This window comes from Amblyraja radiata, chromosome 10, assembly GCF_010909765.2.
Source record: "Amblyraja radiata isolate CabotCenter1 chromosome 10, sAmbRad1.1.pri, whole genome shotgun sequence".
Lineage (NCBI taxonomy): Eukaryota > Metazoa > Chordata > Chondrichthyes > Rajiformes > Rajidae > Amblyraja > Amblyraja radiata.
In genome coordinates this window covers 61,522,468-61,538,329 of record NC_045965.1, presented here as the reverse complement: position 1 = coordinate 61,538,329, position 15,862 = coordinate 61,522,468, and the positions used below count along the sequence as shown (strand labels likewise).

At 44.3% G+C, this 15,862-nt stretch overlaps 1 protein-coding gene across 1 annotated transcript in view; it reads left to right on the top strand.

Moving 5' to 3' along the window:
• Nucleotides 1-15,862, top strand: part of LOC116977408 (calcium-activated chloride channel regulator 1-like) — a 50,322-nt gene that overhangs the window by 4,696 nt on the left and 29,764 nt on the right. Inside the window, exons 3-11 of the mRNA XM_033027836.1 lie at nucleotides 1,280-1,430; nucleotides 5,375-5,480; nucleotides 6,626-6,791; nucleotides 9,197-9,418; nucleotides 10,604-10,828; nucleotides 10,917-11,094; nucleotides 13,209-13,315; nucleotides 13,404-13,625; nucleotides 14,851-15,121. Coding sequence (XP_032883727.1) covers nucleotides 1,280-1,430; nucleotides 5,375-5,480; nucleotides 6,626-6,791; nucleotides 9,197-9,418; nucleotides 10,604-10,828; nucleotides 10,917-11,094; nucleotides 13,209-13,315; nucleotides 13,404-13,625; nucleotides 14,851-15,121 — 1,648 coding nt within the window. The remainder of the gene's footprint in view (nucleotides 1-1,279; nucleotides 1,431-5,374; nucleotides 5,481-6,625; nucleotides 6,792-9,196; nucleotides 9,419-10,603; nucleotides 10,829-10,916; nucleotides 11,095-13,208; nucleotides 13,316-13,403; nucleotides 13,626-14,850; nucleotides 15,122-15,862) is intronic.

Genomic DNA, 15,862 nt, shown 5'->3' with positions numbered 1-15,862 from the left:
GCCATAGAGGGAGTGCAGAGAAGGTTCACCAGACTGATTCCTGGGATGTCAGGACTGTCTTATGAAGAAAGACTGGATAGACTTGGTTTATACTCTCTAGAATTTAGGAGATTGAGAGGGGATCTAATAGAAACTTACAAAATTCTTAAGGGGTTGGACAGGCTAGATGCAGGAAGATTGCTCCCGATGTTGGGGAAGTCCAGGACAAGGGGTCACAGCTTAAGGATAAGGGGGAAATCCTTTAAAACCGAGATGAGAAGACCTTTTTTCACACAGAGAGTGGTGAATCTCTGGAACTCCCTGCCACAGAGGGTAGTCGAGGCCAGTTCATTGGCTATATTTAAGAGGGAGTTAGATGTGGCCCTTGTGGCTAAGGGGATCAGAGGGTATGGAGAGAAGGCAGGTACGGGATACTGAGTTGGATGATCAGCCATGATCATATTGAATGGCGGTGCAGGCTCGAAGGGCCGAATGGCCTACTCCTGCACCTAATTTCTATGTTTCTATGTTTCTGTCCTGGGCCTCCTCCATTGCCAGAGTAAGGCCACAATCAAACTGGAGGAACAGCACCTCATGTTCTGCTTTAGTAGTTAACAACCCATCAGCATGAACATAGAATTCTCTAATTTTAAGTAACTAACCAACAGCCATCCCTTTCATTTTCCCCCAACTCCCTACCTTGTGCCTCATCCATTTCTCTCACTATTTGTGACTCCTTCCTCTTCCTCCATCCCCTTCCATCTTTATCACTTCCTCTGGCTTCATGTCTCGTGCCTTTACTCTCCATCACACAACTGTTTGTCTTCCTCCCATCTCTGGCCTTGGTCCACCCATCTGCCAATTACTGGCTTTATCTTGCACTAAACGTTACCCCGTTATCATGTATCTGTACACTGTGAATAGCTCGATTATAATCATGTGTTGTCTTTCCACACCAAAAGCTTTTCACTGTCCCTCGGTGTGAAACAGGTCCTTCAGCCCACCGAGTCCGAGCCAACCAGCGATCCCTGAACATTAACACTATTCTCCACACACTGTACGTCTTTGGAGTGTGGGAGGAAAACGAAAATCTCGGAGAAAACCCATGAGGTCACGGAGAGAACGTACAAATTCCGTGCAGACGGCGCCTGTAGTCGGAATAAAACCTGGGTCCATGCCGCTGTAAGGACTAGGCAGCAACTCTACCGCTGCGCCACCGTGCCGCTCTCCATCTGTGGTTTAACTACTTATGTTTTGCAGTGTTTTTTTGTTTTTAACTCCCCTGTCTTTATCTTCCTAGGCTGACGTGATCATTGCTGATTCACATGTGAAGTTTGGTGATGACCCATACACTCTCCAGTACGGCAGGTGTGGTGAACGGGGCCGGTACATTCACTTCACCCCGAACTTCATGCTGAACGACGGTGTGATCGATGTTTATGGCTCACGAGGTAACAACTTTGTAAGAAAACATTTTCAAATGTGCAACTGGTTAGAATTTCTTGTTTAGTTCAGTTTAGATATGGGGAGCGGAAATAGGCCCTTCGGCCCACCGACTCCGTGCCGACCAGTGATCCCCGCACACTAACACTATCCTGCTGCAATAGTGACAATGGGACAATTTACCAATTTTACCGAAGCCAATTAACCTACAAACCTGTGTGTCTTTGGAGTGCGGGCGGAAACCGGAGCTCCTGGAGAAAATCCACGCTGGTTTTGCGTGCGAGCCACAGAAGCAGATCTACAAACTCATATTACAATTGCTCCACGCTCTTAAATCTGTATTCCTACAGCAACATTTCTTACTTTAACTACTATCTACCACATTGATGTCCCTCGGACTATCCATGACTGGACTATGCTGGCTTTTCCTTGCACAAAACGTTATTATCTTATCATGTATCTGTACACTGTAAATGGATTGTTTGGAATCATGTGTTGTCTTTCCGCTGACTGGTTAGCACGCAACTAAAAGCTTTTCACTGTACCTCAGTACGCGTGACAATAAACTAAACTGAACAGAGAATGGGATTGGGAGGGATAAATAGATAAGGCGAGATCTAATGGTGGAACAAACTTGATGGGCTGAATGACCTAATTCTGCGCCTATGCCTTATGATCTTAGGTCTTTTAATGGTCCATATATTGTGTAGAGTGGCATTGTGTGCTAGATGATCACGATTAGGGTAAAAGCCGATCATGGTTACCTTACCCTTAAAGATGTGCCATCACGTTGTCAAGGGTACAGAATGTTGCCAGGCTGGAAAGGGTACAGAGAAAATTCACAAGGATGTTGCCAGGGCTAGCTACAGGGAGAGGTTGAATTGGCTGGTTCACTATTCCTTGGGGCACAGGAGGAAGAGGGGTTATCTTATAGAGGTGTATAAAATAATGAGATGAATAGATCGGGTAGATGCACAGAGTCTCTTGCTCAGTGTAGGTGAATCGAGGACCAGAGGACATGGGTTTAAGGTGCAGAGGACAAGATTTAATAGGAATCTGAGGGGTAACCTTTACACAGAAAGGGTGATGGGGGTATGGAACATGCTGCCAGAGGAGGTAGTTGAGACAGGGACTACCCCAACATTTAAGAAAGTTAGACAGGTAAGTTGAAAGGGCAGGTTTGGAGGAACATGGGCCAAGCGCGGGCAGTTGGAACTAGTATGGCTGGGACATGTTGGCCATTGTGGTCAGGTTGGGCCGAAGGGCCTGTTTCCACGCTGTATCACTCTATAATTCTACAACTCTACAACAATGTTTAACCAATATGTTAGTGTCACTTGGTAAAGTTGCATTTGGATGCAATGCTTGCAAAGAGCACTCAAGCCCTGATGCTTCTGTTCAGTTTCAGTTTAGTTTAATGTCAGGTCCAGTGTAAAGCTTTTTGTTGTGTGCTAACCAGTCAGCAGAAAGACAATACATTGCAAATAATCCCCCATTTAAACCTACAGTGTTGGATAAAGGGTTTGCACAATGGAAAAATCATGGAATTAAAAAGATGGCACATCTTTATAGAAATGGCATTTTTCTCTCGTTTCAGGAGTTACAACAGAATTACGGATTACATTCAAATAGTTTTTTAGATATTTACAATTTAAAGATTATGTTAAAACACATACACGAGAATACAGAACCAGAGAACCAGAGATTCTAGATGAATGTTTGAATAAACACCCTAACACAGTCAAATTAATATCTTACATTTATAATATATTTTTAGACAGTGAGAATCCGTCGACGGAATTATACAGACTAGCATGGGAAAAGGAATTAGCTCAACCTATAACGAAAGATATTTGGGACGAAAGCCTACAACATATACAACAATGTTCATTAAATACCAGACATTCTTTAATACAATTTAAAGTACTACATAGACTGCATTATTCTAAAACAAAATTAAATAAAAATTTTCCTAATATCTCTCCTATCTGTGATAAATGTCAATACCACATGGCTAATTTAACCCATACTTTTGTAAACTGTATAAAAATTACAAATTACTGGATGGATATTTAAAAAATAATCTCTGTAGTCGGCAATATCCAAATGGACTCCGACCCTAAATTAATAATATTGGGCATATCAGAACAATACCTAAAACTCACAATAAACCAAAGAAATTTCTTTGATTACAGTATAATAATTGGGAAAAAATTGATATTAAAATTTTGGAAAAACCCAACAACCCCCATAATCAAGATGTGGATTATGGAGATGTCGGAGACCATACATTTGGAAAAAATTAGATATGTCTTAATTGACAAACCAGAATTATTTATTAGAATATGGTATCCATTTATTGATTATTTGAAGGCTGAACCCAGGAGTAGATGAATAGTTATGTTCTCTGACCTACAGACCTATCTCCAAAGTTGTATTATTGATAGTTTATCCTATTTTTCTAATTTCTTTCTTTCTTTCTTTCTTTATTTTTCCTATCTATAAATATAAATAAATAATTAGAGGGAATGTTAATAGGTAACCGATAAAGGAGGATCCCAGCTACTTTGGTAACTGGGTCCCCGGAAACCTGGATATTTAATATGTAACCGTTAAACAAAGTCTGTACGGGTTTGGATTATGATATGCAGATGCCTCTAATAAAAATGTATAAAAAAAGAAAAAAATGAAAGACAATACATGATTGCAATCGAGCCATTCACAGTGTACAGATATATGGTAAGGGAATAACGTTTGCTGCAGGATAAAGCCAGTAAAGTCTGATCAAAGATATTCTGAGGATCACCAATGAGGTTGATAATGAGAGCGATGTTGCACTTTAATGAACTAGTCGGCTGAATGTGTGCAAGGTGTGCCTCTTCCCCTCTCATATAGTTTTTAAGATGCTCCTTACAAAGCTGTAAGGGGGTTTCACAGTGGTCGAGTTGCCGCCTTACAACGCCAGAGACTAGGGTTTGCTCTTGATAACGAGTGCCGTCTGTACGGAGCCTGTACGTTCTCCCACGCTTGTACGTGGGTTTTCTCTGGCTGCTCCGCTTTTGTCCCACACTGCAAAGACGTACAGGTTTGTAGGTTGATTGGCTTTGGTAAAAATAGTAAATTGTCCCTAGTTTGTCCGATACTACTATTGTATAGGGTAACCGCTGGGCCGAAGGGCCAGTTTCTGCCTTGTAACTCTAAAGTCTAAAGTCTGTGCCTTTGGCCAAATGTTTGGTCGTTTGTTCTAACATCACATTGTATAATTGAATAACGTTCCTCCCCCACCCTAGTTCCCTGACCTGTTTCACTGTCCTCCTGATTAATTTTACTGCTTGTATGCCTCATTGTCACCTTCCCCTCGGCCAACAAAGAACCACTCCACATTTCCTTGAGCATTGTCAACTTTGATATGTCATTTTCACACCGTACATTCTCTGTGTACCCTTCCATATCTCCAGTCTCCCTCATCTGACTCTCAGTCTGAAGAAGGACCCATTCCTTCTCTCCAGAGTTGCTGCCTGTCTCGCTGAGTTACTCCAGCATTTTGTGTCTATCTAACGTTCGGAACCAATGAAGCTCATTAAGTTGACTTGTTGAGTTAAAGCATTTCCAACAGTGGAAGCAATGCTTTTCATGAGTTCATAAGTGATAGGAACAGAATTAGGCCATTCGGCCCATCAAGTCTACTCCACCATTCCATCGTGACAGATCTATCTTTCCCTCTTAACCCCATTCTCCTGCCTGCTCCCCCATAGCCCCTGACACATGTGACTATACCCAATACCCAATGACTTGGCCTCCAGTCTTCTGCAGCAATGAATTCCACAGATTCACCGCCCTCTAACTAAAGAAATTCTTCCTCATCGCCCTAAAGGAACGTCCTTTAATTCTGAGGCTATGACTCTCTTTTTGTTTTATATTTGGTTGAGTCAACCCTATTTGGCTTCTACAGATCGGGTATTTGTCCATGAATGGGCTCATCTACAGTGGGGCGTGTTTGATGAGTACAACGATTTGGTGCCGTTTTATTTATTTAACGAGGAAATCCTGGCCACAGGGTGAGTCACCTTTCAATCTAAATCACATGGTTAGTAGGTAGACAATAAAATAAGATTTGTTTTTGTTGTTTCCAGGCTTGGAGAGATTTAGATTTAGCTCTTAGAGTTAAAGGAATCAAGGGATACGGGGAGAATGCAGGAACGGGGTACTGATTTTGGATTATCAGCCATGGCCACATTGATTGGCGGTGCTGGCTCGAAGGGCCGAATGGCCTACTCCTGCACCTATTTTCTATGTTTCTATGGATGTAGTTAGCGTACTTACACCCGTACCTAGTCTTCTGTTGCTCGAGTATTTAATTATATATTTTGTTGGGGAGGTGTATTTCTGCAGCAAGATCCTCTCTCCAATCAGGCAAGAGGTACAGAAGTGTGAAAGCGCACACCTCCAGATTCAGGGACTGTTTCTTCCCAGCTGTTATCAGGCAACTGAATCATCCTACCACAACCAGAGAGCAGTGCTGAACTACTATCTACCTCATTGGAGACCCTTTGCACTTTCTTTAATCGGACTTTACTGGACTTTATTTCGCGTGAAACGTTATTCCCTTTATCCTGTATCTGTACACTATGGACAGCTCGATTGTAATCATGTTTACTATAAATGCAGACTGGATAACATGCAACAAAATGCTTTTCGTGTTACCTTGGTGTACGTGACTATAATAACTTAAATTAAACTAAACTAAAATGCATACCTCAAGATTCGGGACAATTTCTTCCCAGCTGTTATGAGGCTATTGCTCCGTCCTCTCGCCAACTAGAGACCTCCCATTTACCTCATTGGAAATCCTTGGATTATCTTCAATCAGACTTTACTGGACTTTATCTTGCACTAAATGTTATCCCCTCTATCATGTATCTGTACATTGTGGACGGCTCGATTCCAATCATGTATAATCTTTTTGCTGACTGGATAGCACGAACCAAAAAGGCTTTTCACTGTATCTCGGTACATGTGACAATAAACTAAACTGAAATAAAATGTGCAGTGGGAGAGACAAGAAGTGGCAATGTTTTAAAGAGAACCTTCAACATGGAGGATGCAACTTGAATAAGTCTTGTGTTCGTTTCTTTTGAATGTTGCAGAAAGAGCTCTGCAGGCAAATAATAATAAAAATGTTGGGGTTTGTCTTCACTTTTAGGTGTTCAAAAGAGATAAAGGGAAAGCATGCTGAATGCAGTGGAGGATCCTGTCTTTCCTGCGGGATTAATAGCAACACAGGACTCCCAAACAGAGATTGTATGTTTTTTCCGGACAAAACGCAAACGACAGCGGCTTCAATAATGTATCTCCAAGGATTGAAAGATGTAAGTTGAACAGCCAAGTTTGGGGCGGCACGGTGGTAGAGTTGCTGCCTTACAACGCCAGAGACCCGGGTTCGATCCTGACTACGGGTGCTGTCTGTATGGAGTTTGTACGCTCTCCCCGTGACCTGTGTGGGGTTTCTCCGTGTTCTCACTGATTTCCTCTCACACTCCAAAGATGCACAGGTCTGTAGGTTAATTGGTTTCGGTAAAAATTGTAAATTGTCCATAGTGTGTAGTATAGTGTTAGTGTATGGGGCACAGACTCGGTTTCCGCTCCGTATCTCTAAATTAAACCACTAAATATTTTACTTTAGCAATTTCTGTAATAGAGTCATAGAGTCGTAGAGTGATACAGTGTGGAAAACAGGCCCTTCGGCCCAACTTGCCCACACAGGCAAATAATGTCCCAGCTACACTAGTCCCACCTTACCTGTGCTTGGCCAAACCTGTCTTATTCATGTACCTGTCTAACTGTTTCTTAAACGTTGGGATAGTCCCAGCCTCATCTACTTCCACTGGCAGCTTGTTCCATACATCCACCACCCTTTCTGTGAAAAGGTTACCCCTCAGATTCCTATTATAACTTTTCCCTTTTTACCTTAAACCTATGTCCTCTGGTCCCCGATTCACCTATTCTGGGCAAGAGACTCTGTGCATCTACCCAATCTATTCCTCTCATGATTTTATACACCTCAACAAGAGCACCCCTTAACCCCCTGCGCTCCAGGGAATAGAGTCCCAGCTTACTCAACCACTCCCTGCAGCTCAGACCCTCTAGTCCTCGCAAATTCCTCATGAATCTTCTCTGTACCCTTTACAGTTTGACAATATCTTTCCTATAACATCCTATATAATAGCAAAGAAACATTCATTTTAGGTATCCCATTAAAAACCTATGTCAGATTTCACTCTAGCTAATAGAACAGTATGATTTACCTTACATAATATTTACATTTCCACAAATGTAGATATTATAGTAGCACAACAGTGCACATCGAGGAAGCAGGCAATGTTTCTGATATCATTTGCATGTCTTTCTTTAACCACATTAAAAGCTAATTGATTTCATTCTTAACATTGGAGTATCTGTTGGTGTAAATACGTACAACATAGAACAGTACAAACAACACAGGAACAGGTCCTTCGGCCCAAATCTATTCTGACATAATCCCAAATGAAATCTATCTACCGGTAATTTCCCTGCACATGATCCATTTCCCTCCATTCCCTGAATATCCATGTGTCTATCTTAAAACCTCTTTTGCCACTACTGTATCTGCCTCCACCACTACCCCTGGCAGTACGTTCCAGGCACCCACCACTATCTGTATTAAAGTGCTTGCCATGCACATCTCCTATAAATTTTGCCCACCTCATCTTAAAGCTATGCACACTAGATCTTGACATTTCCATCCTGAGAAAAAGGTTCTAACTGTCTACGCTATCCATGCCTCTTGTAATTTTATACACTTCTTTCAGGTCTCCCCCCAACCAACGCTCCAGAGAAAACAATCCAAGTTTGACCAATCTTTCCTTATAGTTAATACCCTCTAATCCAGGCAACATTCTGATCAACCTCATCTGCATCCTCTCCAAAGCTTCCTCACTCTTCCTGTAATGGGGCGACCAGAACTGCACACAATACTCCAAATGCAGCATGCCCAAATTCCTATAAAGTTGTAACATGACTTCCTGACTCTGTTCAATGTCCCAACGGATGAAGGCAAGCATCCAATACACCTTCTATACCACTCTTACCTGCTTGTGTGGTCACTTTCTGGGAGATATGGAGCTGGACTACAAGATACCTCTGGACATCAAATATAAATAAAAATGTACTTGACAGTGCAGCATGTTTTTGCCCATTGTTTCCTCGGGAGTGGAGTCACTGGTTCAAATCCACAGATTACACCCTGGTAGCAAGGCTCGCAAAGGCTTTGCAAAGCTGGCAACTATCACAGAGATGGGGAGAACCAAATTGCCAAGAGAGCCTTGTTGTACTTAAAAGCTGCTGGCTCGGGGAAAATGATTCCAGCCATTGAGCTGATATTTAGAAGTAGGATATAGGCTCAAAGTGCTACAGTAACTCAGCGGTAAGGCAGCATCTCTGGAGAAAAAGGATGGGTGATGTTCCAGATCTGGACCTGACTCTTCTACAGAGTCTGGAGAAGGGTCCCGACCCAGAACGTCACCCAACCTTTTTCTCCAGAGATGCTGCCTGACCGGCTGGGTTACTCCAGCACTTGCTGTCTATCTCCGGTATAAGCCAGCATCCGCAGTTCCTTTCTACACATTTAGAAAGTGGAACGTAGGAAACAAATCCGCAAATGCCAAGAAAGCGCGTGTTCTCTCGCTGGATAGATTCTGCGACACTTCTCACACCGAGTCTTGCATTCGTCTTTCAGGTGGTTGAATTCTGTGATAACAAGACTCACAATGCTGAAGCGCCCAACATGCAGAACAAAATGTGCAATTACAGGAGCACTTGGGACGTGATCAGCAAGTCAGAAGATTTCAAGAATAACCCTCCGGCTAACATTCCATCCCTCGTGCCGAACATAACTCTACTACATGTCAAGGACCGAGTGCTGTGCTTAGTTCTCGATGACTCTGGTAGCATGCAACAGGTATGTCCCAGTACGGAATAGTAGTGTTGGTTTAAGTTAAGGATATCTATTAGTATACCCCTTCATAAGTTCATAAGTTCTAGCAGCAGAATTAGGGCATTCGGCCCATCAAGTCTACTTCACTATTCAATCGTGGCTGATCTATCTTTCCCAGTCAATCCCATTTCTCCTGCCTTCTCCCCATATCCCCTGATACCCGTACTAATCAAGAATCTGTCAATCTCCACCTTAAAAATATAATTGACGGCTTGCACAGACTTCTGTGGCAATGAATTCCACCGATTCACCACCCTCTGACTAAAGAAATACCTCCACATCTCCTTTCTAAAGAAATGTCCTTTTATTCTGCGGCTGTGACCTCTAGTCCTAGACTCTCCCACTAGTGGAGACATCCTCACCACATCCAATCTATGCAGGCCTTTCACTATTTGGTTTCGATGAGGTCCCCCCTCGTCCCTCTAAACTCCAGCGAGTACAGGCCCAGAGGATCTCCAGTTTCCTCCCACATTCCAAAGACATGTAGATTTGTAGGTTAATTGGCTTCTGTAATGAAGAGGAATTTCTTTAGGGTGCTGAATCTGTGGAATTCATTGCCACAGATAATGGTGGAAGCCAAGTCATTGGGTGTTTTCAAAGCGAAGATTGCCAGGTAAGGGCATCAAATGTTATGGGGAGTTGGCAGGAGAATGGGGTTGAGAGGGAAAAATAGATCTGCCATGATCGAATGGTAGAGCAGACATGGCAGGCCGAATTTCTGCTCGTATGTCTGATGATCTTAAGGTCATAAGGCATAGAGGTGCAGAGGTAGAAATGCTGCCTTACAATGCCAGAGAAGCGGGTTCGATCACAACTACGGGTGCTGTCTGTATGGAGTTCGTACGTTATCCCCGTGATCGCGTGGGTTTTCTCCGAGAACTTCGGTATCCTCCCACAGTCCAAAGACGTACAGGTTTGTAGGTTAATTGGCTTGGTATAAATGTAAAAATTGTCCCTAGTGTGTGTAGGATCGTGTTAATGTGCGGGGATCGCTGGTCGGCGCAGACTGGGTGGACCAAAGCCCCTGTTTCCGCGCTGTATCTCTAAACGAAACTAAAAACTAAATTAAACATATTGTTGAAGCATGTAGTTAGCTGCTTCTGAAGAAGTCTGAATTTTGAATCTGACTTGCTTTCTTTCCGAAAACAGGGAGATCGTATTGCTAGGCTCCAACAAGCAGCGTCGATATTCCTGCGGCAGATCATTGAGGAAGGGTCCCAGGTTGGCATCGTAACTTTTAATAGCGTGGCAACTATTCAAACATATCTGAAAATAGTCGACAGTAAAGCAGTTCGGGAGGAACTGTTAAAGTTCCTGCCTACAAGCGCAAATGGTGGAACAAATATTTGTAATGGGGTTCGATCTGCTTTCCAGGTAAGTCCGAGAGGACTTTTAATTTCACTTTCCATGGTAATCGTTGCAATAGTTTTCCAGCGTTGACGGAGCGATGATTGTTTTCCAGGTCCTTCGCGGAGATGACAAAGCTACAAACGGCGATGAAATAGTTGTGCTGACCGATGGGGAGGACAGTTCTATAAACACTTGCTTCAAAGAAGTGAAACAAAGTGGAGCTATTGTCCACACCATCGCATTGGGACCAAACGCAGACAATGATCTGGAAGAACTATCAATTATGACAGGCAAGAAATAGGTTTCAAAGTTTAGTTTGGTCTGGTTTAGTGTATTTTTCAGTGCGGAAACAGGCCCTTTGGCCCATCGAGTCTGTGCTGGTCAGCGATCCCCGCATACTTACACTGTCCTGCACACACTCGGGACAATTTGCTATTATACCAAGCTGATTAATTTATAAACCTGTACAATGTTTGAAGAAATGGAGCACCTGGGGAAAACCCACGCAGGTAACGTGGAGAACGTACAAAATCCGTAGACAGCACCTGTAGTTAGGATTGAAACCGGTCTCTGGCGTTGTGAGGCAGCAACTCCACCACTGCGCCACCGTGCAACTGTTTGTGCTGATGATGGAGGGAACTGAGGTACGGGATTGTGGATGGGGTGAGAATCGTACAGGTTGCTTTCATCTGGACGGGGCCAACGTTGTTTGGAAATGAACCTGAAGAACACTTGGGCCCACAAGTTTCTAGCACACAAGATTATCCCATCAATGTGTCCACTATTTAGACTCATAGAGTCATACACCACCGAAACAGACCCTTTGGCCCAACTTGCCCATATCGACCAAGATGCCCAATCTACATTTGAGTTTGAGTTTAGTTTATTGTCATGTTTAACGAGGTACATTGAAAAGCTTTTATTGCGTGCTAACCAGTCAGTGGGAAGACTATAAATGATTACAATCGAGCCGTCCACAGATGCATGATAAAGGGAATAACGTGAATAACGTTTAGTGCAAGATAAAGTCCAATAAACTCCAAGGGACGACAGATGGCACAATGGGCTAAGTGTTCGGTTCGAATCCTCCTTGGAGTGTGTACTGTCGTTGTGTCCTTGGGCAAGACACTTCACCCCACCTTTGCCTGGGACTAGAGACGGAAATTAGCTACTGATTGGCTACAATCTCGCATATTTACATGCAAATGTTCATTAATATGCACTGTCCCTATAAAAAAAAAAAAAAAAAAAACCCCAAATCAAACATAGTCTGAGGGTCACCCACAAGGTAGATAGTAGTTGAGCACTGCTCTCTACTTGTGGTAGGATGGTTCAGTTGCCTGATAACAGCTGGGAAAAAACTGTCCCTGAATCTGGAGGTGAGCGTTCTCACACTTCTGTGCCTTTTGGCCAATGGAACAGAGGTGAAGAGTGAGTGGCTAGGATGTGGACTCGTCCTAGATTGCGCTGGTGGCCTTACCGAGGTAGCGTGGGATGTAAACGGAGTCCATGAAGGGAGATTGGTTTGGGTGATGTTCTGGGTTGTGGGAGGGCAGGGGTGAGTGGGGGGGTATGTGTGGGCGGAGGGGTTGTGGGGGAGAGGGGAGTGTGGGCGAGGGGGTTGTGGGGGTGGGAGGGAGGGGTGTGTGGGAGGAAGGGTTGTGGGGGGGGGGGTTGTGGGGAGGGAGGGGTGTGGGGGCAGGGGTGTGGGGAAAGGGATGGGAGAGAGCTCGGAGAAAAGATGGAGGTAGAGCCATGGGGGAGAGTGCGGTAGCATGGGGGGGGGGTCAGGAACCAGCGAGGGGGACCAGAGGGGAAGGGGTTGGGGGTGCGATGGGGACTCACAGGGTTGTTCTCCTGCGCCGGGATCAGAATCTCCGCTTTCCATTTGGTGACATTGACGCCATCTCCGACTCTTGGCTGGGCCTGGTTGGGTTGGGTCGGGCCATTTCCGGTCCCTCCCTCCGGAAATTGTGTCCGGTTGGAGACCTCCACCGGCCATCCAGAGCCTCCCGTGGAGTGACACTAGAAGGGACAAATCCACGCGCCGCTGAATGGCAGGAGAGGCAATCGATCTGCGCACGCGTGTTTTTTTTTTTTTTTAAACCTCAATAACTCTTACCAGCTTCCACCGATTGAAGCAAAACTTGATGCTATCACAGCATAGGAGAACGTTGAGTAAGCTGGAGGAAAATCGTAGTGCTATCGCGTACCGTTTTTGCACAAACCGGAAGATAAGAAGGTCAGTTTTAGTTATGTATAGATAACGTGATTGATATCTTGATTAAACATTTTCCCTTTCAAGAGTCAAGAGTGTTTTATTGTCACATGTACCGAAATGGATCGATGAAATTGTTAATGACCTCTATGTTAACACTACAATTTTTTGTTCTTCAATTATCAGATGGCTTACATTTTTCGGCCACAGATAACGTGGATGAAAATGGACTAGTTGATGCATTCACCGGATTAGTATCAGGGAATGGTGACATTAACCAGCAGTCAATCCAGGTTTGATTCATTGAGCAACATTCCAGACCATGTTTGCTGGAAATAACTGCCTCACCGGATTAAAAACATTTCTTCTCTTTGGTTACAGCTTAAAAGTTATGGAAAGCTCATCAGCAGTAATAGTTGGTTAAACGGTACAGTTTTCATTGATAAAACCGTTGGGAACGACACGTTCTTTGTAATGACGTGGCAGGGAGGTACACCATCCATCTTAGTTCGTGATCCTCGGGGAAAGATCTACAATGATACAAGCTTTAACATAGACAAAACTTTGCGTACAGGACAACTTGCTATTCCTGGCACTGCAGAGGTATGTCATGGTGTCATAGAGTCATACAGTGTGAAAACAGGCCCCTCTGCCCAACATGTCCTAGCTACACTAGTCCCACCTGCCTGCGTTTGGTCCATATCCCTCCAAACATGTCCTATCCATGTACCTGTCTAACTGTCTCTTAAATGTTGGGATTGTCGCTGCCTCAACTACCTCCTCTGGAACCTTGTTCCATACATCCACCACCCTTTGTGTGAAAAAGTTACCCCTCAGATTCCTATTAATTCTTTCCCCCTTCACCCTAAACCTATTGTATGTCCTCAGATCCTCGATTCCCCTACTCTGGGCAAGAGACTCTGTGCGTCTGTTAATCCTGGCTAAATTGGACCAGCTAGGGCTTCAAAATGGGGTTAAGTTTCAGGGTTGCCGGGAGATTTGGTCAAATTGGAATTTCTCTCTGCAGAGCTGGGACAGGCTGCGGAGAGGTGCCAGTGTGTCTGAAGCTTAGATACAATTTGCATGCAAAGAATGGGAAGCCCTACAAACCCTGCCAATCTGGTGCAAAAAGCATAGAATGGATTGGCTGGCTGCAAACCAGACATACACCTTGTAAATAGTTGTAAATAATGTTGCAGAGTTTGACTTTGCCAAGTGTTGATTAGATGAGGTGTTGAGCCTTGTCTGGGTTTTTTGTTAATCAGGGTAAATGTTTCCAAGTTGACTTCATCTCGAAGTCCGTTGTGAATACAATGTATTAAACTGTTGTATCATTGGGTTAGGTAAATGCCTGTTATGTATGGGGTTAATCGATATCTGTAATTGGGTGATTAAGAGACCACCCCTATGTGGTTCGGCCCCTCAAGGTCCCGGGACATATAATAGTCCGTGATCACGAGGCTCGGCGTCGATCTTCTGGAAGAGCGCTCAGGACCGCGTAACCTTCTGGAGTGCCTCTGTCTGAGCGAGGCCTAGAGGGCTTGAACAGGCAGACGCGAGGATCGAACCCGCGGTGGGATAGGTACAGAGTGTGATCTGTGACGCGCTTTTGGTAAAGTAAAATGTAGTTGTTTCAAGTGCTTGATTCAGTGTTTTTACTGAAACTAGACTGGGGGGAAGCTTAGAAACGAGCAATTATCATGTCTACCTGATCTATTCGTCTCATGATTTAATACCCATGTTTCTTATTGGATTTCATGTTTTCTCTTTTTGTTGATTTTGATTTGCTCTCTGTATTGCATATTAAAGTGGCGTGACTTTCTATCAGACAGGATCATGGAGATACTCGATAAAGAATATGGATGCTGCAAACCAGGTTCTGAGCATCACTGTGATGTCCCGCGCAGCGGATGCTGGTGTTCCACCTGTCACTGTCAATGCTCACATCAATCAGGGTACATCGACGTGGCCGAGCCCCCTGGTCATTTTCGCAGAGGTCAGTTACGGCTTTGAGCCAGTCATTAACGCTAAAGTGTCAGCCACAGTGGAGCGGGCAGATGGCAAGTCTATCATCGTTGACCTTCTGGACAATGGCGCAGGTAAACGCACGTGAAAGAACGAGAACGAAGCGACTATAACGAATCATCCCTGTTCCTTTCCGAGAGCTACAGAGCATAACAGGCGTTGAAGTATGAGACAAAAAGCTGGAGTAACTCAGCACCTCTGGTGAAAAGGAATAGGGTCTAGACCTTGAGGTATAATTGAAGTGTAGACATGGTTCAATACAGGAAATGAGGCAACCATTTTGTGCGCGGCATTTTCCCACAAAAGAGCTTCAGCTTCCGTCAGGATTAAGGATGACTTCCTTCCTTCCTCTCTGGTTTTGAGGCCTCAGAGATGACTGATAAGGCCGGTGTAGGAACTAGACTCTTCCACAGATGGGCAGGTTCTGCTCCTATCAGAATCACACTTTATTCACCAAGTGTGTTTTGCAACATACGAGGAATTTCATTGGCCAGGTCAGTCATACAATTAAAAGCAACAGATCACTCAAAAACACATTTTAACATGAACATCCACCACAGTGACTCCTACACATTCCTCACTGTGATGGAAGGTGAAAAAAAGTTCAAGTCCTTCCTTTTGTTCTTCCTCGGTCGGGGGCCTCGAGCCCTCCATTGACGTGACGATCTTGACTCCCGTAGCTGGCGGCTTTCAGGCCCTCCACGTCGAGTCGATCAGCTCCTGCATATGGGGGATGTCAGCTCCCCCGCGCCGGGCAATCGAACCTCGCGTCGGGGCTGGTTGAGCCTTCCGCTGCATTGGAGCTCCGGACTAGC